General features: G+C 45.6%; 1 protein-coding gene across 6 annotated transcripts in view; it reads right to left on the reverse strand.

Moving 5' to 3' along the window:
• LOC118394578 (glycerophosphodiester phosphodiesterase domain-containing protein 5-like) overlaps positions 1–27757 on the reverse strand; it is a 122922-nt gene that overhangs the window by 5925 nt on the left and 89240 nt on the right. For 3 of the 6 annotated variants that reach the window (XR_008136378.1, XM_052518293.1, XM_052518297.1), the window contains exons 8-14: positions 26400–26545; positions 23962–24044; positions 15369–15519; positions 14310–14531; positions 12666–12823; positions 12424–12571; positions 11211–11293 (exon numbers count right to left, since the gene is read on the reverse strand). Coding sequence is in view for 3 of the 6 variants with exons in the window: in XM_052518293.1 (XP_052374253.1) it covers positions 11211–11293; positions 12424–12571; positions 12666–12823; positions 14310–14531; positions 15369–15519; positions 23962–24044; positions 26400–26545 (991 nt within the window). In the remaining 3 variants the exon portion in view is untranslated. Of the gene's footprint in view, positions 1–11210; positions 11369–12423; positions 12572–12665; positions 12824–14309; positions 14532–15368; positions 15520–23961; positions 24045–26399; positions 26546–27757 lie in introns of those variants that run through there. The other 3 variants (XR_008136380.1, XR_008136379.1, XM_052518304.1) reach the window with 2 other exon arrangements.

Raw genomic sequence — 27757 nt, forward strand, 5'->3', positions numbered from 1 at the left:
AATGGAGTCGTGGTCAACTTTTCCGAAAGGGGAGCGGGGCAGGGCCTTATATGCGTCACGGAAGTTAGAGTAACAATGATGGTTTTTCCACCCCTGGTTGCGCAATCGATATGCTGATAAAATTTAGGGACTCTTGTTTTCAGATTAGCCTTGTTAAAATCCCCAGCTACAATGAATGCAGCCTCCGGATAAATAGTTTCCAGTTTGCAAAGAGTTAAATAAAGTTTGTTCAGAGCCATCGATGTGTCTGCTTGGGGGGGATATATACGGCTGTGATTATAATCGAAGAGAATTCTCTTGGTAGATAATGCGGTCTACATTTGATTGTGAGGAATTCTAAAATCAGGTGAACAGAAGGATTTGAGTTCCTGTATGTTTCTTTCATCACGCCATGTCTCGTTAACCATAAGGCATACGCCCCCGCCCCTCTTCTTACCAGAAAGATGTTTGTTTCTGTCGGCGCGATGCGTGGAGAAACCAGTTGGCTGCACCGCCTCGGAAAGAGTCTCTCCAGTGAGCCATGTTTCCGTGAAGCAAAGAACATTACAGTCTCTGATGTCCCTCTGGAATGCTACCCTTGCTCGGATTTCATCAACCTTGTTGTCAAGAGACTGGACATTGGCAAGAAGAATGCTAGGGAGTGGTGCACGGTGTGCCCGTCTCCGGAGTCTGACCAGAAGACCGCCTCGTTTCCCTCTTTTTTGGAGTCGTTTTTTTGGGTCGCTGCAAGGGATCCCTTCCGTTGTCCTGTTTGTAAGGCAGAACACAGGATCCGCCTCGCGAAAAACATATTCTTGGTCGTACTGATGGTGAGTTGACGCTGATCTTCTCGACTGTATGTAATGAAACCTAAGATGACCTGGGGTACTAATGTAAGAAATAACACGTAAAAAAAACAAAAAACTGCATAGTTTCCTAGGAACGCGAAGCGAGGCGGCCATCTCTGTCAGCGCCGGAAGTAGAATATACTTATGTATCAAAAGTAAAAATAATTTCAAATTCCTTATACTAAGCAAACCAATTTTATGGATAGCCAGGGAGGGGCACACCAACACCAATTTACAAACGATCTCAAGTCCATCAGACTGTTAAACAACCATCACTAACACAGAGGCTGCTGCCTATAGGCAAAGACTAGGAAACACTGGCCACTTTAAGGAATGGAACACTAGTCACTTTAGTAATGTTTACATATCTGGCATTACTTATCTCACATGTACACTACTGTTCAACAGTTTGGGGTCACTTAGACATGTCCTTGTTTTTGAAAGAAAAGCACATTTTTTGTCCGTTAAAATATACAGTGCCTTGCGAAAGTATTCGGCCCCCTTGAACTTTGCGACCTTTTGCCACATTTCAGGATTCAAACATAAAGATATAAAACTGTATTTTTTGTGAAGAATCAACAACAAGTGGGACACAATCATGAAGTGGAACGACATTTATTGGATATTTCAAACTAACAAATCAAAAACTGAAAAATTGGGAGTGCAAAATTATTCAGCCCCTTTACTTTCAGTGCAGCAAACTCTCTCCAGAAGTTCAGTGAGGATCTATGAATGATCCAATGTTGACCTAAATGACTAATGAAGATAAATACAATCCACCTGTGTGAAAACTGCTGTTCAAATGCTCTCCATCCAACCTCACTGAGCTCGAGCTGTTTTGCAAGGAGGAATGGGAAAAAAATGTCAGTCTCTCGATGTGCAAAACTGATAGAGACATACCCCAAGCGACTTACAGCTGTAATCGCAGCAAAAGGTGGCGCTACAAAGTATTAACTTAAGGGGGCTGAATAATTTTGCACGCTCAATTTTTCAGTTTTTGATTTGTTAAAAAAGTTTGAAATATCCAATAAATGTCGTTCCACTTCATGATTGTGTCCCACTTGTTGTTGATTCTTCACAAAAAAATAGTTTTATATCTTTACTTGCAGGCTTGTTTTCGAATTGCTGTGCGTTTTGTTGCCAACCTATTTTGCTACCTGACAACTTTACGGGTTTCACTTTTTAATTACCGTTCATATATTTATTTATTTTTTCCTCAACTTTTTCACTCCGGACGCTTTATCTGGACACGATTCGTCAGGACCTCCAACAGCCGAAGCTAAGTAGTAACATTAACATGATGCCTTCTAATTGCAGCCGCTGTGCTCGCCTTACGGCGAGGATAGCTGTGCTGCAAGCCCAGCTTCAGACGCAATCGTTAGGCAAGGGTAATTTCAGTGTAGGAAAGGATGAAACAGCGTCTGTGCCACCAGTAAGTACAGATAGTAGTATAAATCCCCTGGCACAGTCCCCGCAGCCGGACAACTTTCTCACGGTTTCTGGAAGGAAATGCTGTAGGAACGCTCAACCGGTGTCGCTCAATCAGCCGACAGAAACTTTCAACCGGTTCTCCCCATTAAGCAGCGGGTCGGTGTCAGAGGCCGAGTCTTCTCTGGTCTCTACTCCTCCCGTTACGGGGTCTGAGACGCCGAAGCTTCCCACCATTAGCTCTGACAAATTGAAAACTCTAGTCATTGGCGACTCCATTACCCGCAGTATTAGACTTAAAGCGAATCATCCAGCGATCATACACTGTTTACCCGGGGCAGGGCTACCGACGTTAAGGCTAATCTGAAGATGGTGCTGGCTAAAGCTAAAACTGGCGAGTGTAGAGAGTATAGAGATATTGTTATCCACGTCGGCACCAACGATGTTAGGATGAAACAGTCAGATCACCAAGCGCAACATAGCTTCTGCGTGCATATCAGCTAGAAAGATGTGTCGGCATCGAGTAATTGTCTCTGGCCCCCTCCCAGTTAGGGGAGTGATGAGCTCTACAGCAGAGTCTCACAACTCAATCGCTGGTTGAAAACTGTTTTCTGCCCCTCCCAAAAGATAGAATTTGTAGATAATTGGCCCTCTTTCTGGGACTCACCCACAAACAGGACCAAGCCTGACCTGCTGAGGAGTGACGGACTCCATCCTAGCTGGAGGGGTGCTCTCATCTTATCTGCCAACATAGACAGGGCTCTAACTCCTCTAGCTCCACAATGAAATAGGGTGCAGGCCAGGCAGCAGGCTATTAGCCAGCCTGCCAGCATAGTGGAGTCTGCCACTAGCATAGTCAGTGTAGTCAGCTCAGCTATCACCATTGAGACCGTGTCTGTGCCTCGACCTAGGTTGGGCAAAACTAAACATGGCGGTGTTCGCCTTAGCAATCTCACTAGGATAAAGACCACCTCCATTCCTGTCATTACTGAAAGAGATCATGATACCTCACATCTCAAAATAGGGCTACTTAATGTTAGATCCCTTACTTCAAAGGCAATTATAGTCAATGAACTAATCACTGATCATAATCTTGATGTGATTGGCCTGACTGAAACATGGCTTAAGCCTGATGAATTTACTGTGTTAAATGAGGCCTCACCTCCTGGCTACACTAGTGACCATATCCCCCGTGCATCCCGCAAAGGCGGAGGTGTTGCTAACATTTATGATAGCAAATTTCAATTTACAAAAAAAAAAATGACGTTTTCGTCTTTTGAGCTTCTAGTCATGAAATCTATGCAGCCTACTCAATCACTTTTTATTGCTACTGTTTACAGGCCTCCTGGGCCATATACAGCGTTTCTCACTGAGTTCCCTGAATTCCTATCAGACCTTGTAGTCATTGCAGATAATATTCTAATCTTTGGTGACTTTAATATTCACATGGAAAAGTCCACAGACCCACTCCAAAAGGCTTTTGGAGCCATCATCGACTCAGTGGGTTTTGTCCAACATGTCTCTGGACCCACTCACTGTCACAGTCATACGCTGGACCTAGTTTTGTCCCATGGAATAAATGTTGTGGATCTTAATGATTTTCCTCATAATCCTGGACTATCGGACCACCATTTTATTACGTTTGCAATTGCAACAAATAATCTGCTCAGACCCCAACCAAGGAACATCAAAAGTCGTGCTATAAATTCACAGACAACACAAAGATTCCTTGATGCCCTTCCAGACTCCCTCTGCCTACCCAAGGACGCCAGAGGACAAAAATCCGTTAACCACCTAACTGAGGATCTCAATTTAACCTTGCGCAATACCCTAGATGCAGTTGCACCCCTAAAAACTAAAAAAATGTCTCATAAGAAACTAGCTCCCTGGTACACAGAAAATACCCGAGCTCTGAAGCAAGCTTCCAGAAAATTGGAACGGAAATGGCGCCACACCAAACTGGAAGTCTTCCGACTAGCTTTGAAGGACGGTACCGTGCAGTACCGAAGAGCCCTTACTGCTGCTCGATCGTCCTATTTTTCTAACTTAATTGAGGAAAATAAGAACAATCCAAAATTCCTTTTTGATACTGTGGCAAAGCTAACTAAAAAGCAGCATTCCCCAAGAGAGGATGACTTTCACTTTAGCAGTGATAAATTCATGAACTTCTTTGAGGAAAATATTATGATTATTAGAAAGCAAATTACGGACTCCTCTTTAAACCTGCGTATTCCTCCAAACCTCAGTTGTCCTGAGTCTGCACAACTCTGCCAGGACCTAGGATCAAGAGAGACGCTCAAGTGTTTTAGTACTATATCTCTTGACACAATGATGAAAATAATCATGGCCTCTAAACCTTCAAGCTGTATACTGGACCCTATTCCAACTAAACTACTGAAAGAGCTGCTTCCTGTGCTTGGCCTCCTATGTTGAACATAATAAACGGCTCTCTATCCACTGGATGTGTACCAAACTCACTAAAAGTGGCAGTAATAAAGCCTCTCTTGAAAAAGCCAAACCTTGACCCAGAAAATATAAAAAACTATCGGCCTATATCGAATCTTCCATTCCTCTCAAAGATTTTAGAGAAGGCTGTTGCGCAGCAACTCACTGCCTTCCTGAAGACAAACAATGTATACGAAATGCTTCAGTCTGGTTTTAGACCCCATCATAGCACTGAGACGGCACTTGTGAAGGTGGTAAATTACATTTTAATTGCATCGGACCGAGGCTCTGCATCTGTCCTCGTGCTCCTAGACCTTAGTGCTGCTTTTGATACCATCGATCACCACATTCTTTTGGAGAGATTGGAAACCCAAGTTGGTCTACACGGACATGTTCTGGCCTGGTTTAGGTCTTATCTGTCGGAAAGATATCAGTTTGTCTCTGTGAATGGTTTGTCCTCTGACAAATCAACTGTAAATTTCGGTGTTCCTCAAGGTTCTGTTTTAGGACCACTATTGTTTTCACTATATATTTTACCTCTTGGGGATGTTATTCGAAAACATAATGTAAACTTTCACTGCTATGCGGATGACACACAGCTGTACATTTCAATGAAACATGGTGAAGCCCCAAAATTGCCCTCGCTAGAAGCATGTGTTTCAGACATAAGGAAGTGGATGGCTGCAAACTTTCTACTATTAAACTCGGACAAAACAGAGATGCTTGTTCTAGGTCCCAAGAAACAAAGAGATCTTCTGTTGAATCTGACAATCAATCTTAATGGTTGTACAGTCGTCTCAAATAAAACTGTGAAGGACCTCGGCGTTACTCTGGACCCTGATCTCTCTTTTGAAGAACATATCAAGACCATTTCGAGGACAGCTTTTTTCCATCTACGTAACATTGCAAAAATCAGAAACTTTCTGTCCAAAAATGATGCAGAAAAATTAATCCATGCTTTTGTCACTTCTAGGTTAGACTACTGCAATGCTCTATTTTCCGGCTACCCGGATAAAGCACTAAATAAACTTCAGTTAGTGCTAAATACGGCTGCTAGAATCCTGACTAGAACCAAAAAAATTGATCATATTACTCCAGTGCTTGCCTCTCTACACTGGCTTCCTGTCAAAGCAAGGGCTGATTTCAAGGTTTTACTGCTAACCTACAAAGCATTACATGGGCTTGCTCCTACCTACCTCTCTGATTTGGTCCTGCCGTACATACCTACACGTACGCTACGGTCACAAGACGCAGGCCTCCTAATTGTCCCTAGAATTTCTAAGCAAACAGCTGGAGGCAGGGCTTTCTCCTATAGAGCTCCATTTTTATGGAACGGTCTGCCTACCCATGTCAGAGACGCAAACTCGGTCTCAACCTTTAAGTCTTTACTGAAGACTCATCTCTTCAGTGGGTCATATGATTGAGTGTAGTCTGGCCCAGGAGTGTGAAGGTGAACGGAAAGGCTCTGGAGCAACGAACCGCCCTTGCTGTCTCTGCCTGGCCGGTTCCCCTCTTTCCACTGGGATTCTCTGCCTCTAACCCTGTTACGGGGCTGAGTCACTGGCTTGCTGGGGCTCTCTCGTGCCGTCCCTGGGGGGGTGCGTCACCTGGGTGGGTTGAGTTGATTCACTGTTGTGGTCGGCCTGTCTGGGTTGGCGCCCCCCCCCCCCTTGGGTTGTACCGTGGCGGAGATCTTTGTGGGCTATACTCGGCCTTGTCTCAGGATGGTAAGTTGGTGGTTGAAGATATCCCTCTAGTGGTGTGGGGGCTGTGCTTTGGCAAAGTGGGTGGGGTTATATCCTTCCTGTTTGGCCCTGTCCAGGGGTGTCCTCGGATGGGGCCACAGTGTCTCCTGACCCCTCCTGTCTCAGCCTCCAGTATTTATGCTGCAGTAGTTTATGTGTCGGGGGGCTAGGGTCAGTTTGTTATATCTGGAGTACTTCTCCTGTCCTATTCGGTGTCCTGTGTGAATCTAAGTGTGCGTTCTCTAATTCTCTCCTTCTCTCTTTCTTTCTCTCTCTCTCTCTCGGAGGACCTGAGCCCTAGGACCATGCCCCAGGACTACCTGACATGATGACTCCTTGCTGTCCCCAGTCCACCTGGCCATGCTGCTGCTCCAGTTTCAACTGTTCTGCCTTATTATTATTTGACCATGCTGGTCATTTATGAACATTTGAACATCTTGGTCATGTTCTGTTATAATCTCTACCCGGCACAGCCAGAAGAGGACTGGCCACCCCACATAGCCCGGTTCCTCTCTAGGTTTCTTCCTAGGTTTTGGCCTTTCTAGGGAGTTTTTCCTAGCCACCGTGCTTTTACACCTGCATTGTTTGCTGTTTGGGGTTTTAGGCTGGGTTTCTGTACAGCACTTTGAGATATCAGCTGATGTACGAAGGGCTATATAAATACATTTGATTTTATTTTATTTTGACTTTATGTTTGAAGCCTGAAATGTGGCAAAATGTCGCAAAGTTCAAGGGGGCCGAATACTTTCGCAAGGCACTGTACAATTAAATCAGAAATACAGTGTAGACATTGTTAATGTTGTAAATGACTATTGCAGCTGGAAACGGCAGATTTTTTATGGAATATCTACATAGGTGTACAGAGGCTCATTATCAGCAACCATCACTCCTGGGTTCCAATGGCACGCTGTGTTAGCTAATCCAAGTTTATCATTTAAAAAGTCTAGTTAATCATTAGAAAACCCTTTTACAATTATGTTAGCACAGCTGAAAACTGTTGTGCTTATGAAAGACATCTGTTTCCTATACTACTCTACCGTATCTTAGTCCGTTCCGCTCTATCGCTCGTTCATATGTATATAGTTTTAATTCATTCCTACTTAGATGTGTATGTGTGTATATGCTGTGTAATTTGTTAGATATTATTACACTGGCGGAGCTAGAAGGACAAGCATTTCGCGACATCCGCAATAACATCTGTTTATCACGTGTATGTGATGTATTGTATGTATTGTTTTATTTCCTGCTAAGCATTCAAAATGTAACAAGTACTTTTTGGCGTCAGAGAAAATGTATGGAGTAAAAAGTACATTCTTTTCTTTAGTAATGTATGAGTAAAAGTTGTCAAAAATATAAAAAGTGAAGTACAGATACCTAAGAAAAATGACTTAAGTAGTACTTGAAAGTATTTTTACTCAAGTAATTTACACCACTGAGTTTATATACAGCGGGGAGAACAAGTATTTGATACACTGCTGATTTTGCAGGTTTTCCTACTTACAAAGCATGTAGAAGTCTAACTTAAAAAAATATATATTTTATTTATCTTAGGTACACTTCAACTGTGAGAAACGGAATGGAATCTAAAACAAAAATCCATGTATGGTTTTTAAGTAATTGATTTGCATTTCATTGCATGACATCAGTATTTGATACATCAGAAAAGCAGAACTTAATATTTGGTACAGAAACCTTTGTTTGCAATTACAGAGATCATACATTTCCTGTAGTTCTTGACCAGGTTTGCACACACTGCAGCAGGGATTTTGGCCCGCTCCCCCATACAAACAGTCTCCAGATCCTTCAGGTTTCGGGGCTGTCGCTGGGCAATACGGACTTCCAGCTCCCTCCAAAGATTTTCTATTAGGTTCAGGTCTGGAGACTGGCTAGGCCACTCCAGGACCTTGAGATGCTTCTTACGGATCCACTCTTTAGTTGCCCTGGCTGTGTGTTTCGGGTCGTTGTCATGCTGGAAGACCCAGCCACGACCCATCTTCAATGCTCTTACTGAAGGAAGGAGGTTGTTGGCCAAGATCTCGCGATACATGGCCCCATCCATCCCTCCCTTCAATACGGTGCAGTCGTCCTGTCCCCTTTGCAGAAAAGCATCCCCAAATAATGTTTCCACCTCCATGCTTCACGGTTGGGATGGTGTTCTTGGGGTTGTACTCATCCTTCTTCTTCCTCCAAACACGGCGAGTGGAGTTTAGACCAAAAAGCTCTATTTTTGTCTCATCAGACCACATGACCTTCCTCATGATCATTGATGCCCCACGAGGTGAGATCTTGCATGGAGCCCCAGACCCAGGGTGATTAATCGTCCTCTTGAACTTCTTCCATTTTCTAATAATTGCGCCAACAGTTGTTGCCTTCTCACCAAGCTGCTTGCCTAATGTCCTGTAGCCCATCCCAGCCTTGTGCAGGTCTACAATTTAACCCTGATGTCCTTACACAGCTCTCTGGTCTAGGCCATTGTGGAGAGGTTGGAGTCTGTTTGATTGAGTGTGTGGACAGGTGTCTTTTATACAGGTAACGAGTTCAAACAGGTGCAGTTAATACAGGTAATGAGTAGAGAACAGGAGGGATTCTTAAAGAAAAACTAACAGGTCTGTGAGAGCTGGAATTCTTACTGGTTGGTAGGTGATCAAATACTTATGTCATGCAATAAAATGCAAATCAATTACTTAAAAATCATACAATGTGATTTTCTAGATTTTTGTTTTAGATTCCGTCTCTCACAGTTGAAGTGTACCTATGATAAAAATTACAGACCTCTACATGCTTTGTAAAAGGAAAACCTGCGAAATCGGCAGTGTATCATATACTTGTTCTCCCCACTGTACATCATTGGTTGTGACTGGCTTTGAACATCACAACTGGAGTAACATTTGAGGCAAGAAGATGTACTTCCCTAATCCATTTGGTTTTGGTAATTAGCAAATAGAGGCATGTAAATCAAAATGATTACATTACCAATATTGTGTCTTGGCTAATGTATCAATAACTCCGCAGAGCTTTTGTCCAAATCAACACCATAAATGAAAATGAGCGCTTCCCTCTAATACATTTCTAGAATTAATTTGTAGACTGTCATTCGGTCGATAACAGTAAAACTCAAGCGGGATAAAAGTGAACACAAGCATTTGTGCTGTGTGGGAGAAATCATCGCCGTCTGCCACTAAAAGGCCAATAGTGGTAGGCTCGCTTGTATTTACTGTACCCTCTAGCGGGGAGGACAAGAAGTGGCAGTAGTGAAATACAACAACGATACAGGTGAGAAAAAGAGAGAGATCTAAGATGTAAATGATGACGTATATAGAAATAAAGGATGGAGATACTGGCTTCACTGAGATTATTGGAAGAAAGATAAAAAAGGGAAACCATCGTGGGTCAGAGTTGACTCAGTTACCTGATAATGTGATAGCTGCCAGATGCCAAAATGCAGCAGAGAAGAGGAGGAGAATGCACATCAGGCAAAGGAGAGGAGGAAGAAGAAAGAAGAAAAGGCGGAGAGATTAAAATAAGTCAGTTTAGAAGCCAGCAACGGCCAGCACTTTGCTAAGCATAGCAAACCCACACATAAGACTAGAGGATGGAGGCCTTGGTCTGCTGTCCTCCATCCCACAACAGCATTATGGCTCAGGAAGGAAGATTCAATTCCTTTTAGCAGATTCCCATAGTATTTCAGAAGATTCAAGGAAGCATACTTTCTGGTTTAAGTGCAAACAACTGTAAGGGGAAACATCGTTTGGTTGACGAGAGATACTTCTGATTCTCAAAGCCAAGCTGTTACCATTGTAAATGAGCTTTATCAAATAACTAGTGTTTCATCCATCCCTGTGTTTTAACACGCTTGCTGTAAAATGGCCTTGCTGTTAATGTGTGTATGCAGAGTTATCTGTTAATGTATGCTTGTACAACATCTCGCCTGCTGCATACATGGAGCCTGCTGGTCCTCTGTAGTTCAGTTGGTAGAGCATGGCTCTTGCAGAGCCAGGATAGTGGGTTTGAATCCCAGGACCACCCCATACGTAATAAATGTATGGACGCATGACTAAGTCCATTGATAAAACCATCTGCTAAATGGCAGATATCATTATTACGCATTAAGCCCCTGAGAGGTAAAACACACACAGCTGTGTGGAAGGAGAGAGGGTGTGAAGCGGACACACTGAGGGAGGAAGGGATGTGATAACTGTGTAATGGCTGCCAGAGGCACTATGGCAGCAATTACAGATAATTAAGAGAAAGAGGAAAACACTTGATTACTACATTTAAAAATGACCGAGTACTCGGCCTCCCGAGTGGCGCAGCGGTCTAAGGCACTGATCAGTGCTAGAGGCGTCACTACAGATCTGGTTTTCGATCCCGGTTGTGTCGCAGCCGGACGTGACCGGGAGACCCATGAGGCGGCACACAATTGGCCCATCGCTGTCCGGGTTAGGGGAGGGTTTGGCCGGCTGGGATGTCCTTGTTCCATAGCGCTCTAGGACTCCTTGCGGCGGCCGGGTGCATGCACGCTGGCTTCGGTCACCAGTTATATGGTGTTTCCTCCGACATCTTGGTGCGGCTGGCTTCTGGGTTAAGCGAGCAGTGTGTCAAGAAGCAGTGCAGCTTGGCAGGGTCCTGTTTTGGAGAACACATGGCTCTTGCATGGCTCTCGCCTCTCCCGAGTCCGCATGGGAGTTGCAGCGATGAGACAAGACTAACTACCAATTGGATATCACAACATATTATATATATTTTTTTTTTAAGGAGTACTTACTTTTGGAATACAAAAATTCCTATAACTACAGTGAAGGAGATGAGATCAGCGGCGACCCAGATCAGACAGTATTCATCTGGACTCTGAAACACATGGCAGCATTAGACCACCAGGTGTCACTGTCTCCTAAAACAACTCACAGCCAGGTAGCAACAAACCTAGAACAAAGAATGCCTTCCTAAAATGATGTAATATTGAGGTACAGTAATTCATGTGTAATGCATAATGGACTCGTTAATCAAAAGGTGCTCCAAGTTACAGATGGGACAATAACAAAATAATACTCTAGTCAGAATAATAATAAGTCCCACATAGACCTAGACCTCATACTATCAGACATTGTGGGTGTAGATAGTGGCCATATTGACTAGCAGGCAAGCAGACAGGACAGACAGGGTGGGTAACAGATGCAGTGCTAGCCTGAACTCCATGTCAACCTCACCCAGGATGGGCTGTATATTCTAGTCTGGACCACCCATTGTGTTCCCTGCTGTGAGTCAGTCTGCTAACCCAGAGAGAGGTGCCAGGAAGGCCTGGGGCAGTGTGGGTGCTAGGGGGGTAATGGTGTGGGTACTAGGGGGGGGTACTGTGGGGATAATGGCAGTAGCGCTAGGGGGGGTGCAGTGGGGGTAATGGTGTGAATGTTAGGTGGGTGTTGTGGGAGTAATGGTGTGAGTGCTAGGGGGGGTGTTGTGGGGGTAATGGTGTTTTTTATATAGGCAAGTCAGTTAAGAACAAATTCTTATTTTCAATGATGGCCTAGGAACAGTGGGTTAACTGCCTTGTTCAGGGGCAGAAGGCCAGATTTTTACCTTGTCAGCTCGTGGACTCGATCTTGCAACCTTTCGGTTACTAGTCCAGCGCTCTAACCACTACCTGCTGCCCTAGTGCTAGGGGGGGTGTTGTGGGGGTAATGGTGTGAGTGCTAAGGGGGTGCTGTGGGGGTAATGGTGTGAGTGCTAAGGGGGTGCTGTGGGGGGTAATGGTGTGAGTGCTAGGTGGGTGTTGTGGGGGTTATGGGGGGAGTGCTAGGGGGGTAATGGTGTGAGTGCTCGGGGGGTGCTGTGGGGGGTAATGGTGTGAGTGCTAGGGGGGTGCTGTGGGGGTAATGGTGTGAGTGCTAGGGGGTGCTGTGGGGGGTAATGGTGTGAGTGCTAGGGGGTGCTGTGTGGGTAATGGTGAGAGTGCTAAGGGGGTGCTGTGAGGGACTTACCATGAGCCAGATGGGGTAAGGCACCTTTCTGAGGATGTTGGGGGCTTCAGAGGAGACAGAGGAAACCCCGCTGCACCAGAGCACAGAGAACAGCCAGGGCTCGTTGACCGTGTACAAAGTCACACTCACGTTGCTCCTGGAGAACTCTCTGGAGGGTGCAGACAGACACATTCATATTTCATACACACATATATACAGAAGAAGCACACACAGTGCATGTGTGTCTGTGCCTGTTAACCCACCGGATGTCATAGGGGCTGGCTTGGCTGTAACGTAGCAGCAGGCTGCTGATTCCCTGCTGGTGAAGGACTTGAGGAGGCAGCTTCTCTACTGATGTCTGCTGAAGCCCTGGAGCCACCTGTCTTACCTGCCCCCTGTCCCAGTCTGGGGTCCACATCACCTGCACACAGACAGACAGACCAAAACACACACACAGATAGACCGAGACACACACACACAGACCGGCCGAGACGCACGCGCACACACACACACCGGCCAAGACGCACGCAGACGCGCACACACACACACCGGCCGAGACGCACGCAGACGCGCACACACACACACCGGCCGAGACGCACGCAGACACGCACGCACACCGGCCGAGACGCACGCAGACACACACGCACACCGGCCGAGACGCACGCGCACCGGCCGAGATGCACGCAGACACGCACGCGCACCGGCCGAGACGCACGCAGACACGCACGCGCACCGGCCGAGACGCACGCAGACACGCACCGGCCGAGACACACCGCCCGAGACACACCGCCCGAGACACACCGCCCGAGACACACCGCCCGAGACACACCGCCCGAGACACACCGCCCGAGACACACGCACACCGCCCGAGACACACGCACACCGCCCCGAGACACACGCACACCGCCCGAGACACACACACACACACACCGGCCCGAGACACACGCACACACACACCGGCCCGAGACACACGCACACACACACCGGCCCGAGACACACGCACACCGGCCCGAGACACACGCACACCGGCCCGAGACACACGCACACCGGCCCGAGACACACGCACACCGGCCCGAGACACACGCACACCGGCCCGAGACACACGCACACCGGCCCGAGACACACGCACACCGGCCCGAGACACACGCACACCGGCCCGAGACACACGCACACCGGCCCGAGACACACGCACACCGGCCCGAGACACACGCACACCGGCCCGAGACACGCACACCGGCCCGAGACACACGCACACCGCCCGAGACACACGCACACCGCCCGAGACACACGCACACCGGCCCGAGACACACGCACACCGGCCCGAGACACACGCACACCGGCCCGAGACACACGCACACCGGCCCGAGACACACGCACACCGGCCCGAGACACACGCACACCGGCCCGAGACACACGCACACCGGCCCGAGACACACGCACAGACAAACAGACACACGCACACAGACAGCTCAGATTACTTATGGGACATGTAGATGTGCAGTTAGTGACATCAGTGGTGACAGAGTAATGATTATTACATTGGTGACAGTGATGGATGTCACAGGCAATCTTCAGGTCAGCCTCAAGCTGACAGTAGTCAGTTCCCTCTCTCCACTATGAGTGCTGTTCTCCTCCTCTTGATTTCCCTAGATAACCCAGGGGGACAGTGTCTGAGCCCTAACAAGGTTCTGTCCACTATCTATAATAATAATATTATATAATAATATGCCATTTAGCAGATGCTTTAATCCAAAGAGACTTAAATCAATAATGTGTGCATACATTTTAAGTATGGGTGATCCTGAGATTCAAACCCACTACCCTGGCATTACAAGCGCCATTGCTCTACCAACTGAGCTACAAAGGACCCCTATCGGTGTCGGGTACACGAGTGTTGCCTGTCTCACCAGGTGCTGTGGAATCCCAGATAGGCGTATGACTTCCAGGGTATCGTTGATCCAACTGTGGTAGCAGGGGTGTCTGTGCGGGGGTCGTCGCAGGCTGAAAACCACTGTCTGGTTATGGAGGGAGGCTAGCCTCAGCAGCTGCTCCAGACTACACACGCCCTGGTTCCCCACCAGCATCACCTCCCTCTGAGCCATGGACTGGACCGTCCAGAAGGGGTCGTCCTAGAGGAGAATGCACACAGGTACTCACAGTCAATCTGATCAATTTACTCTATTTATAAGATTATATGGCAATCGTAATAATACACCACTTTATGATGAGAGATGAGATCAGGGTTTGGGTCAATTCTATTTGAACTCAATCCAGTGAAGTAATCTTGATTGATAAAATTGGGCACTTCCTCTACATTTATCAGATTTCCTATTTGCCGAGTGGCAATGAAATGGACCCAAAGCTTGGAGGAGAAATATAGGCCTAGTGAAAGAAAGGGGGGTGTGATTACTGCATGATTAAAAACCTTCAGAGAGCGAAAGATGGCATAAGAGTATACCATTCCTCCCTAGAGAGGGTGTGTCAGACCATACCATTACTCCCTAGAGAGGATGTGACAGACAGTACCATTCCTCAGAGGGTGTGACAGACAGTACCATTCCTCCCTAGCGGGTTGTGACAGACCCTACCATTCCTCCCTAGAGAGGGTGTGACAGACCGTACCATTCCTCCCTAGAGAGGATGTGACAGACCATACCATTCCTCCCTAGAGAGGATGTGACAGACCGTACCATTCCTCCCTAGAGAGGATGTGACAGACCGTACCATTCCTCCCTAGAGAGGATGTGACAGACCGTACCATTCCTCCCTAGAGAGGATGTGACAGACCGTACCATTCCTCCCTAGAGAGGATGTGACAGACCGTACCATACCTCCCTAGAGAGGATGTGACAGACCGTACCATTCCTCCCTAGAGAGGATGTGACAGACCGTACCATTCCTCCCTAGAGAGGATGTGACAGACCGTACCATACCTCCCTAGCGGGTTGTGAATAATATTGTGGTACCTTGAGGAACCACTGGCCGGCATTGAGGCTGTGTAAGTCTGTCCAGTTGAATGAGGAGGCATCGTCCAGCTGTCTGGCTGGAAACACCTTCCCCACATCTGTCGTCCTCCTCAAGGTGCGGTCTCGCATCAGAAATGGCACCCCGTCAAAGCTAGGACAGGAAAGAGTTAAACAGTCAGGTCTACTAATAAAATAGTATATTCATTGCCGTACAGTTTTTTCAATATGATATGATCTTATTTCTCAGAAACTCAGATTTTTATATCCCGTGATATTTTGTAGAATTTCTTACAACATAACTAGCTTTACATCACAGCTACTTTCATGTTGCTTGCTTTACCTTCGCTTTGAATGACAAATAATTTCCCCACCTTTTCAGTTAACCTCAGGTTGTAAGACATGGAAAACGACAAATTACCTACACATTTGTTTTGTCAAATTCAACAGAAGAATCGCAACACTTTTGTCAGATTCCATCCCAAGCAACTAAATCGGACAAAAACATCATGTAACCTATCATTCCTCATTGTTTTTAGTGACCATTTAGTGTGACTGAAATATTTAATACGTGCCAGAATGACCTCTGTCCTTTCAGATGTGTGTGTGTGTGTGTGTGTGTGCGCACAAGTGTTTGTGCGTGTGTGTGTGTGTGCGCGCACAAGTGTTTGTGCGTGTGTACACACTCGTGCATAGCTTTCCTGTGTCTCTGGTCAGGCAGATGTATAGAGCCTGGCCCAGGCCCTGTTTAGGTTTCATTAGTCATCTCCACCATGAGCCCAGAGCCCAGCCTATCACACATACAGTGGATTGCAAAAGTATTCACCTCCCTTGGCATTTTTCCTATTTTGTTGCCTTACAACCTAGAATTAAAATAGATTTTTGGGGGGTTTGTATCATTTGATTTACACAACATGCCTACCACTTTGATGATGCAAAATATGTTTTATTGTGACACAAACAAGACGTAAGTTTAAAAAAAAAAAAAAAAAAAAAAAAGAGAAAAGAACTTGAGCGTGCATAACTATTCACCCCCCCCCAAAGTCAATGGCCGCCTCGTGTCACGTTCCTAGGAAACTATGTAGTAATTTTGTTTTTTTCGTGTTATTTCTTACATTGGTACCCCAGGTAATCTTAGGTTTTATTACATACAGCCTGGAGGAACTACTGGATATAAGAGCAACGTCAACTCACCATCATTACGACCAGGAATACGACTTTCCCGAACCGGATCCTCTGTTTTGCCCACCACCAAGGACAATGGATCGGATCCCAGCCGGCGAATCAAAACAACGACGGCGTAAAAGGGGCAGACGAAGCGGTCTTCTGGTCAGGCTCCGGAGATGGGCACATCGCGCACCGCTCCTGAGCATACTACTCGCCAATGTCCAGTCTCATGACAACAAGGTTGATGAAATTCGAGCAAAGGTAGCATTCCAGAGAGACATAAGAGACTAACGTTCTTTGCTTCACGGAGACATGGCTCACTTGAGACACGCTATCGGAGTCAGTACAGCCACCTGGTTTCTTCACGCATCGCGCCGACAGAAACAAGCATCTTTCTGGTAAGAAGAGGGGCAGGGGGTATGCCTTATGATTAATGAGACGTGGTGTGATCATAACAACATACAGGAACTCAAGTCCTTCTGTTCACCTGACTTAGAATTCCTCACAATCAAATGTCAACCACATAATCTACGAAGATAATCCTCTTAGATTATAATCACAGCCGCATATATTCCTCCCCAAGCAGACAGAGATGGCCGGCCCTGAACGAACGTTATTTGACTATGTAAACTGGAAACCACATATCCTGAGGCTGCATTCATTGTAGCTGGGGATTTTAACGAGGCTAATCTGAAAACAAGATCAGCATATCGATTGTGCTACCAGGGCTGGTAAAACCCTGGATCATTGTTATTCTAACTTCCGCAACGCATATAAGGCCCTCCCCCGCCCTCCTTTCGGGAAAGCTGACCACGACTCCATTGTGTTGTTCCCTGCCTATTGACAGAGACTAAAACAGGAAGCTCCCGTACTCAGGTCTGTTCAACGCTGGTCGGAACAATCTGATTCCACGCATCAAGATTGCTTCGATCACGTGGATTGGGATATGTTCCGCATTGCGTCAAACAACATTGACAAATACGCTGATTCGGTGAGCGAGTTTATTAGCAAGTGCATCGGCGATGTCGTACCCACAGCAACTATTAAAACATTCCCAAACCAGAAACTGTGGAACGATGGCAGAATTCGCGCGAACCACTGCTTTTAGCCAGGGCAAGGTGACCGGAAACATGACCGAATACAAACAGTGTAGCTATTCCCTCCGCAAGGCAATCAAACAAGCTAAGCGTCAGTATAGAGACAAAGTAGAGTCGCAATTCAACGGCTCAGACACAAAAGGTATGTGACAGAGTCTACAGTCAATCACGGATTATAAAATGAAAACCGTCCCCGTCACGGACCAGGATGTCTTGCTCCCAGACAGACTAAACAACTTCTTTGCTTGCTTTGAGGACAAGACAGTGCCACTGACACGGCTCGCTACCAAAACCTACGGACTCTCCTTCACTGCAGCCGACGTGAGTAAAACATTTAAAAGTGTTAACCCTCGCAAGGCTGCAGGCCCAGACGGCATCCTCAGAGCATGCACAAACCAGCTGGCTGGTGTGTTTATGAACATATTCAATCAATCCTTATCTCAGTCTGCTGTTCCCACATGCTTCAAGAGGGCCACCATTGTTCCTGTTCCCAAGAAAGCTAAGGTAACTGAGCTAAACGACTACCGCCCCGTAGCACTCACTTCCGTCATCATGAAGTGCTTTGAGAGACTAGTCAAGGATCATATCACCTCCACCCTACCTGACACCCTAGACCCACTCCAATTTGCTTACCGCCCCAATAGGTCCACAGACGACGCAATTGCAACCACACTGCACACTGCCCTAACCCATCTGGACAAGAGGAATACCTATGTGAGAATGCTGTTCATCGACTACAGCTCAGCATTTCACACCATAATACCCTCCAAACTCGTCATCAAGCTCGAGACCCTGGGTCTCAACCCCGCCCTGTGTAACTGGACTTCCTGATGAGCCGCCCCCAGGTGGTGAGGGTAGGTAACAACATCTCCACCCCGCTCAACACTAGGACCCCACAAGGGTGCGTTCTGAGCCCTCTCCTGTACTCCCTGTTCACCCACGACTGCGTGGCCATGCACACCTCCAACTCAAATCAAGTTTGCAGACGACAGTACAGTGGCAGGCTTGATTACCAACACCGATGAGACGGCTTTCAGGGAGGAGGTGAGGGTCCTCTGAGTGTGGTGTCAGGAAAATAACCTCACACTCAACGTCAACAAAACAAAGGAGATGATCGTAGACTTCAGGAAACAGCAGAGGGAGCACCCGCCCTATCCACATCAACGAGACAGTAGTGGAGAGGGTAGTAAGTTAAGTTCCTCGGCGTATACATCACGGACAAACTGAATTGGTCCACCCATACAGACAGCATGGTGAAGAAGGCGCAGCAGCGCCTCTTCAACCTCAGAAGGCTCAAGAAATTCAGGTGGTCACCAAAAGCACTCAAACTTTTACAGATGCACAATCGAGAGCATCCTGTCGGGCTGTATCACCGCCTGGTAAGGTAACTGCTCCACCCACAACCGTAAGGCTCTCCAGAGGGTAGTGAGGTCTGCACAACGCATCACCGGGGGCAAACTACCTGCACTCCAGGACACCTACACTACCCGATGTCACAGGAAGGCCATAAAGATCATCAAGGACAACAACCACCCGAGCCACTGTCTGTTCACCCAGCTATCATCCAGAAGGCCGAGGTCAGTACAGGTGCATCAAAGCAGGGACCGAGAGACTGAAAAACACTTTCTATCTCAAGGCCATCAGACTTAAACAGCCACCACTAACATTGAGTGGCTGCTGCCAACATACCGACTCCAACCACTTTAATAATGGAAAAATTCATGTAAAAAATGTATCACTAGCCACTTTAAAAACAATGCCACTTAATATAATGTTTACATACCCTACATTACTCATCTCATATGTATATACTGTTCTCGATACCCTCTACTGCATCTTGCCTATGCCGTTCCGTACCATCACTCATTCATATATCTTTATGTACATATTCTTCATCCTTTGACACTTGTGTGTATAAGGTAGTTGTTGTGAAATTGTTAGGTTAGATCACTCGTTGGTTATTACTGCATAGTCTGAACTAGAAGCACAAGCATTTCGCTACACTCACATTAACATCTGCTAACCATGTGTATGTGACAAATAATATTTGATTTGATTGAGCCACCTTGTGCAGCAATTACAGCTGCAAGTCTCTTGGCACATCTAGCCACTGGGTTTTTTGCCCATTCTTCAAGCCAAAACTGCTCCAGCTCCTTCAAGTTGGATGGGTTCCGCTGGTGTACAGCAATCTTTAAATCATAGCACAGATTCTCAACTTATCTTGGCCAGGTCGCAATTGTAAATGAGAACTTGTTCTCAACTTGCCTACCTGGTTAAATAAGGTGAAATAAATAAATAAACAAACATCTATGTGCGCAAACGCACACTCCAGCCAAACTCATTCACAAGCATGTCCTCTATGGAATTTTCTCTTCTAGCTCATCTTGTCATCCATCTCATGTTATCTAAAAACAGCCATGGGTCTATGAAAGTGCTGTCCTGGCTGCTACTTCTACCACCACCACCACAACTTCTGCTAAAAGGGCTACAACTACTGCTGCTACTGCTAAAACCGCTACTACTACCACCGCAGCTACAACTAATACCACCACAACTGATAAAACTACTACCACCAAGGCTGCTACTGCTACTACCGCTGCTACTGCTAAAAGGGCTAATGCTACTACCGCTGCAACTGCTAAAAGGGCTACTGCTACTATCGCTGCTACTACTGCTAAAACTGCTACCGCTGCTAAAACTTATACTACTACTACCACTGCTAAAAGGGCTACTGCTACTACCGCTGCTACTGCTAAACGGACTACTGCTACTACCGCTGCTACTGCTAAAAGGGCTACTGCTACTACCGCTGCTACTGCTAAAACTGCTGCTAATACTACTACTACTACTACCGCTGCTGCTACTACTACCGCTGCTACTACTACCGCTGCTACTGCTACCGCTGCTACCGCTGCTAAAACTGCTACTACTACTACCGCTGCTACTGCTAAAAGGGCTACTGCTACTACCGCTGCAACTGCTAAAAGGGCTACTGCTACTACCGCTGCTACTGCTAAAAGGGCTACTGCTACTACCGCTGCTACTGCTAAAAGAGCGACTGCTACTACCGCTGCTACTGCTACTACCGCTGCTACTGCTACTACCGCTGCTACTGCTAAAAGGGCTACTGCTACTACCGCTGCAACTGCTAAAAGGGCTACTGCTACTACCGCTGCTACTGCTAAAAGGGCTACTGCTACTACCGCTGCTACTGCTACTACCGCTGCTACTGCTACTACCGCTGCTACTGCTACTACCGCTGCTACTGCTACTACCGCTGCTACTGCTACTACCGCTGCTACTGCTGCTACTGCTACTACCGCTGCTACCGCTGCTCACTGCTACTACCGCTGCTACTGCTAAAAGGGCTACTGCTACTACCGCTGCTGCTGCTAAAAGGGCTACTGCTACTACCGCTGCTACTGCTAAAAGGGCTACTGCTACTACCGCTGCTACTGCTAAAATTGCTGCTAATACTACTACTACCGCTGCTGCTACTACTACTGCTGCTACTACTACTGCTGCTACTACTACTGCTGCTACTACTACTGCCGCTGCTACTACTACCGCTGCTACTGCTACCGCTGCTACTGCTACCGCTGCTAAAACTGCTACTACTACCTCTGCTATTGCTAAAACTGCTGCTGCTACTACTAAAACTACTAATTCGAAAGCTAAAATGGCTAGTACTGGTACCGCTGCTACTGCTACTATTACCGCTGCTACTGCTAAAACTGCTGCTGTTAAAACCGCTGCTGCAACTACCGCTGCTACTGCTAAAACTGCTGCTGATACTACTAAAACCGCTGCTACTTCTACTAAAACCGCTGCTACTTCTACTAAAACCGATGCTACTACTGCTGCTGCTACTACTAAAACCGCTGCTACTACTGCTAAAACTGTCACCGGTTAGTTGAAGTAATATGTAGGTAGTGTTAGAGTGACAGTGCATAGATAATAAACAGAGTAGCAGCAGCTTAAAGGGGTGGGGCAATTCAAATAGTAGAAGCTGCTAAGAAGCCTTTTGGACCTAGACTTAGCTTTCCGGTGTCCTCCTACTCCTGCTGCCGCCACCGCTACTGCTAAAACTACTACCGCTGCTACTACTACTACTACCGCTGCTGCTAATGCTAAAACTGTTACAACTGCTAAAACTGCAACTACTACCACTGCTACTGATACCACTGCTGCTACTACTACTACTACCACCACCACCTTCACCGCTGCTACTGCTAAAACTGCAACTACTATGGCTGCTACTGCTACCGCTGCTACTACCACTGCTGCTACCACCAGTGCTACTGCTGCTAAAACTGTCCCCGGTTAGTTGAGGTAATATGTAGGTAGTGTTAAAGTGACTATGCATAGATAATAAACAGCGAGTAGCAGCAGCTGAAAGGGGCGGGGGGCAGTGTAAATAGTCTGGGTAACCATTTGATTAGCTGTTCAGGAGCCGTCTTATGGCTTGGGGGTAGAAGCTGCTAAGAAGTCTTTTGGACCTAGACTTAGCTTTCCGGTGTCCTCCTCCTCCTGCTGCTGCCGCCGCCACCGCTACTGCTAAAACTACTACCGCTGCTACTACTACTACTACTACTACTACCGCTGCTGCTAATGCTAAAACTGTTACAACTGCTACTACCACTGCTAAAACTGCAACTACTACCACTGCTACTGATACCACTGCTGCTACTACTACTACCACCACCACCACCACCTTCACCGCTGCTACTGCTAAAACTGCAACTACTATGGCTGCGACTGCTACCGCTGCTGCTAATGCTAAAACTGTTACTACCGCTGCTGCTAATGCTAAAACTGTTACTGCTAATGCTAAAAATGTTACCGCTACTACTACTACTAAAACTGTTACTACTACTACTACTACTAAAACTGTTACTACTACTACTGCTAAAACTGTTACTACTACTACTACTGCTAAAACTGTTACTACTACTACTACTGCTAAAACTGTTACTACTACTACTACTGCTAAAACTGTTACTACTACTACTACTGCTAAAACTGTTACTACTACTACTACTGCTAAAACTGTTACTACTACTACTACTGCTAAAACTGTTACTACTACTACTACTGCTAAAACTGTTACTACTACTACTACTGCTAAAACTGTTACTACTACTACTACTGCTAAAACTGTTACTACTACTACTACTGCTAAAACTGTTACTACTACTACTGCTAAAACTGTTACTACTACTACTGCTAAACTGTTACTACTACTACTGCTAAAACTGTTACTACTACTACTGCTAAAACTGTTACTACTACTACTGCTAAAACTGTTACTACTACTACTGCTAAAACTGTTACTACTACTACTGCTAAAACTGTTACTACTACTACTGCTAAAACTGTTACTACTACTACTGCTAAAACTGTTACTACTACTACTGCTAAAACTGTTACTACTACTACTGCTAAAACTGTTACTACTACTACTGCTAAAACTGTTACTACTACTGCTAAAACTGTTACTACTACTGCTAAAACTGTTACTACTACTGCTAAAAAACTGTTACTACTACTGCTAAAAAAACTGTTACTACTACTGCTAAAAAACTGTTACTACTACTGCTAAAAAACTTACTACTACTGCTAAAACTGTTACTACTACTGCTAAAACTGTTACTACTACTGCTAAAACTGTTACTACTACTGCTAAAACTGTTACTACTACTACCGCTGCTGCTACCGCTGCTAAAACTGTTACTACTACTACCGCTGCTACTGATACCGCTGCTGCTACTGATACCGCTGCTGCTACTGATACCGCTGCTGCTACCGATACCACCACCGCTAAAACTGCAACTACCACCGCTGCTACCACCACCACTGCTACTGCTGCTAAAACTGTCACCGGTTAGTTGAGGTAATATATAGGTAGTGGTAAAGTGACTATGCATAGATAATAAACAGCGAGTTGCAGCAACTGAAAGGGGGGGGGGGCAATGCAAATAGTCTGGGTAACCATTTGATTAGCTGTTCAAGTGTCTTATGGCTTGTGGAGGTAGAAGCTGCTAAGAAGCCTTTTGGACCTAGACTTGGCTTTCTGTCATGCTGCCTGCCTGCCTGACTAAGGGTTTGAATCCTGAACAGGAGGGCCAGACCAGCAGAATGACCTGTGCTTGGCTGGACTCCTCCATCAACCACAACAGACTTGACGGGACTCCCTACTGATCTAGTTTGGCTGCACTGAGTCTCTTTCGGTGTGCGTGTGCATGTGTGTGTGTGTGTGTGTGTGTGTGTGTGTGTGTGTGTGTGTGTGTGTGTGTGCGTGTGCGCGTGCGTGTGTGCGCGTGTGTGCGTACCTGATGGCCACGTCAGCCTCCAGCCCACTGACGTTCATCTGCAGAGCCCTCTGGAAAGACAGGATAGTGTTCTCTGGAGCCAGCTACAGACAGACGGGAGAGGAACATCAGTACATACATTATATTAATGTATCTTGGAGGTCAGAGAAGTTCATATACCTTACTGCAATCTGAGAGTTCACAGTTTCATATAGGTTTCAGAAGTCTAATACTCAGTTGAAATGCACCATTTTTACATAGTATGTTGTTGGGGTTGTGCTGGAGATGAATATGAATTTGACAATTTTTTTAAATGTCCCTTTAAATGGCTGTCAGGAAACTTTGAGAATGGATTCCAGTTAAAAGTCATGGGTTATGAGCTCATGTTTGATAAACAACAGACTATTGAACATAATGACTTGTGCAATACACAATACCAGGCCACATGGGTCAAACTGATAAGTCAGTGATACTGTAGTTCAAAATGTAATACTGTGAGGGGACTGGAAGCCTGGGAAAGTCAATGTAAAGTGCTGCTGGTAAACAGAGTGGGTCATGTGGTGTGTCCTGGGGGAGTTCAGGTCTTTAAGACTGTTAATTCCACCACAGTGTTTTACTTCTGGGGTGATCAACTACTGTAACATGCCCCAACTGGCTGGTTGGGGAGCAGAGCAGGGGTGTGTGTGTCTGCAGCTCGCTGGATGTGTCATGTGTACGAGTCGTTAGGACAGTGTTTCTCAAACTAGGGAAGCCTGATTGGGGTCGCGAGAGCAAATTCACACTTAGTTCATCGAACAAGGGGTTACCGTCAGTAACATCTGGTAACCACTAGATGCAGTTATATTAAACAGAGCGGTTTCTGTTTCCTTCCTACAAATGTGGCTTTTGAATGGTTTAAGCTACAAATTATTATGACCCCATCACTGAAAGACATGACTCTCAGGAACATGTTGGTATGTGTGGTTTCCCTTTACTTTGCCCACAAGCTGTTAGAACCGAGTGGACAAGATCAAGCACTAAATTAGACAGGGAGAAAAAGAAAATCTGTAACCACGTTTCCATCCACAGTTTATATGCAAGTCATACAGTAAAAAAAAAATCACGACAGCTGTGATGGAAACAGGAAGTTTCGGTACCATTTTATAGATGCCAAAAAGTCATTTGTTAGTTCGACATGGTGGGATCTTGTGGTGTCTGTAAAATGAATTATGAGCAAATATTGTTTTGCTCATTGTATCTGCGAGCTGTTGGCTAGAGTGCACGTGCGAAGACCAGAGTAGGCCTATTTGCTATTTAACACAACAGTTTGTGACAAAACTATTGGAAGTGTTGAAAATGCCATGGAAACACATTGAACATTCTATTTTTATTTGGTACATCAACACTTAGGTGAAAAAGTACATTTTATGTGCACTGTCAGTACGCACTGATTTTTATCTGCAAACAAGTCAGTTTGGTGGAAAATTGGCATATTTTCTTTATGCAGATTTTATAATATTCGCATGAAAAATCTGTTGGATTGGATGGAAACCTAGCTAATGATGTTATTTTCTACACAAAAGATCATACAACATTATTGCCTGATGATCTTCTGAACTTCCCAATACCTTTCTGATGCATTTCAGTCACTTCAAACCATATCAGCTTCAGATTGAAATACTGCCAGACAGTAATAGACTGTTATAGCCCAAATTAAAAAAGTAAACATTGGCTGGTGATTAAATAAAAAATTTAATTGGTGGGGTCCCAAATCATTTTTTATAGCAAAATGGGGTCACGGGCCAAAAATGTTTGGGAAACCCTGTGTTAGGAGTTGAGCGGTGAGGCTTTGGCAACAGCATGAGAATTCTTCATGCACTAGGCTTATATAGTATGCAGTCATACAGCGTTTGGCTGACAAGTCAAACAAATCAAGACAAACAAAGCAGGCGTGGGCTCGCTCACACACTCACACTTCCTCTCAATCAAATGCACAATTCAATTTTTTAAAAATACAACAAACAAATGCTTTTAGATGCCGGAAAGGAAAGGCATGCCTGGGGAGAAATGCAGCACTACGTGATATGAATGAAGAAAACAAGTGAAGAAATACTAAACATGGTATCATATGAAATCTTACATCTATAGATTGAGCTGATAGGTAAGGACTCTCACATACAATAGCCTATAGTTTCTATATAGTGCTTACAGAAAGCCCATAAGTCTGTTTACAGCATCTATTTCTGGTCCATTTTCAGCTCGGGTTCAGAGGGTCATTAATACACTAGAATAGAGCCATAGGTAGTATGAAGGAAGTGAGTGGGTGGAAATATGAAGAAACTGTTGGCCAGCATTGTTTCTTTAGTGCCCTCTATGTAGGTTACATCTATGGGTCTGTTAATGTATACTCTATAAGCATAGTGTAGGAGGTGCCTCCCCCTACAAGTCCTCTGATTGGGCAGCTGGTTCAGCTGACTCACCATGGGGGCGCCCTGGTGGCCAATGACATTAGGGCGTGGAGTGAGGTTGGTGTGGTCCATGATGCAGGGGGAGGTGATGGAAAGGGGGGCCATGTAGAGGCCCAGTAGAACACTCAGGTAGAGCAGGAGAACCACCACCTGGAACCCTGGGCAGAACACAACATGGATATGGAATGAATAGAAACCCTGGGGCGGGCATAGAACACAACATAGATATATAATGAATAGAAACCCTGGGGTAGACAATTAAAACAAAATTAATAGAACACCTGAGTATATAGAATAGCTATGGCCAAAAGCTTCAATGTCATGGAATGCTTTTTTGCTCTTGTCACAGATGTCTATTATACTGAGATGGTCAAATAAATAAATTAATAGCACATCTGAAAGTAGCTTCTCTATGAGCAGGAAGACCATTCACTCAATGTTTCTTAACATTTTACGTGGACAGTTTGGGTTGAGATATATACAGTGTCAAAGCCAGCCAGCCTCTAGCCACACTTTCTCCTGTTCCATCTCTGTGCGCTGTAATGCAGGTAAGTGATGATGAATGTAGCTTGAGTACATCACTGACACAGGAGGTCGGATTCATTTCAAGGTCAGTACTTAGGCCAGATCGACTGCGTCAGAAGAACTCTTGTTACAGACACACCCTCTGCCCTCAGAACCTCTCTGGCATTCACAGAGGCACACCAGCTAGCTACACATCTAACCTCACATCCAGGACCTACTGACCTCTGTAAGCCACCGCTAAACCACATGAAATAGATTTAATTTGTTGAAGAGATATACAGTGCATTCAGAAAGTATTCAGACCCCTCAACTTTTTCCACACGATGTTACGTTACAGCCTTGTCCTAAAATGGATGAAATAGATTGAGAAAAAATTATCTACATACAATACCTCATAATGACAAAATAAAAACAGGTTTGTATACATTTTTGGAAATGTATGAAAAAAATACAAAACCATCACATTTACATAAGTATTCAGACCCTTTACTCAGTACTTTGGTAAAGCACCTTTAGCAGCGATAACAACCTTGAGTCTTCTTTGGAAGCTTGGCACACCTGTATTTGCGGAGTTTCTCCCATTCTTCTCTGCAGATCCTCTCAATCTCTATCAGGTTGGATGGGGATCGTTGCTGCACAGCTATTCTCAAGTCACTCCAGAGATGTTCGGTCTGGCTCAATACCAGGCTCTAGCTGGGCCACTCAAGGACATTCAGAGACTTGTCCAGAAGCCACTCCTGCGTTGTCTTGGCTGTGTGTTTAGGGTCATTGTGCTGTTGGAAGGTGAACCTTTGCCCCAGTCTGAGGTCTTGAGTGCTCTGGAGCAGGTTTTCATCAAGGATCTC

Source organism: Oncorhynchus keta, chromosome 1 (genome assembly GCF_023373465.1).
Source record: "Oncorhynchus keta strain PuntledgeMale-10-30-2019 chromosome 1, Oket_V2, whole genome shotgun sequence".
NCBI classification, from domain to species: Eukaryota; Metazoa; Chordata; class Actinopteri; order Salmoniformes; family Salmonidae; genus Oncorhynchus; species Oncorhynchus keta.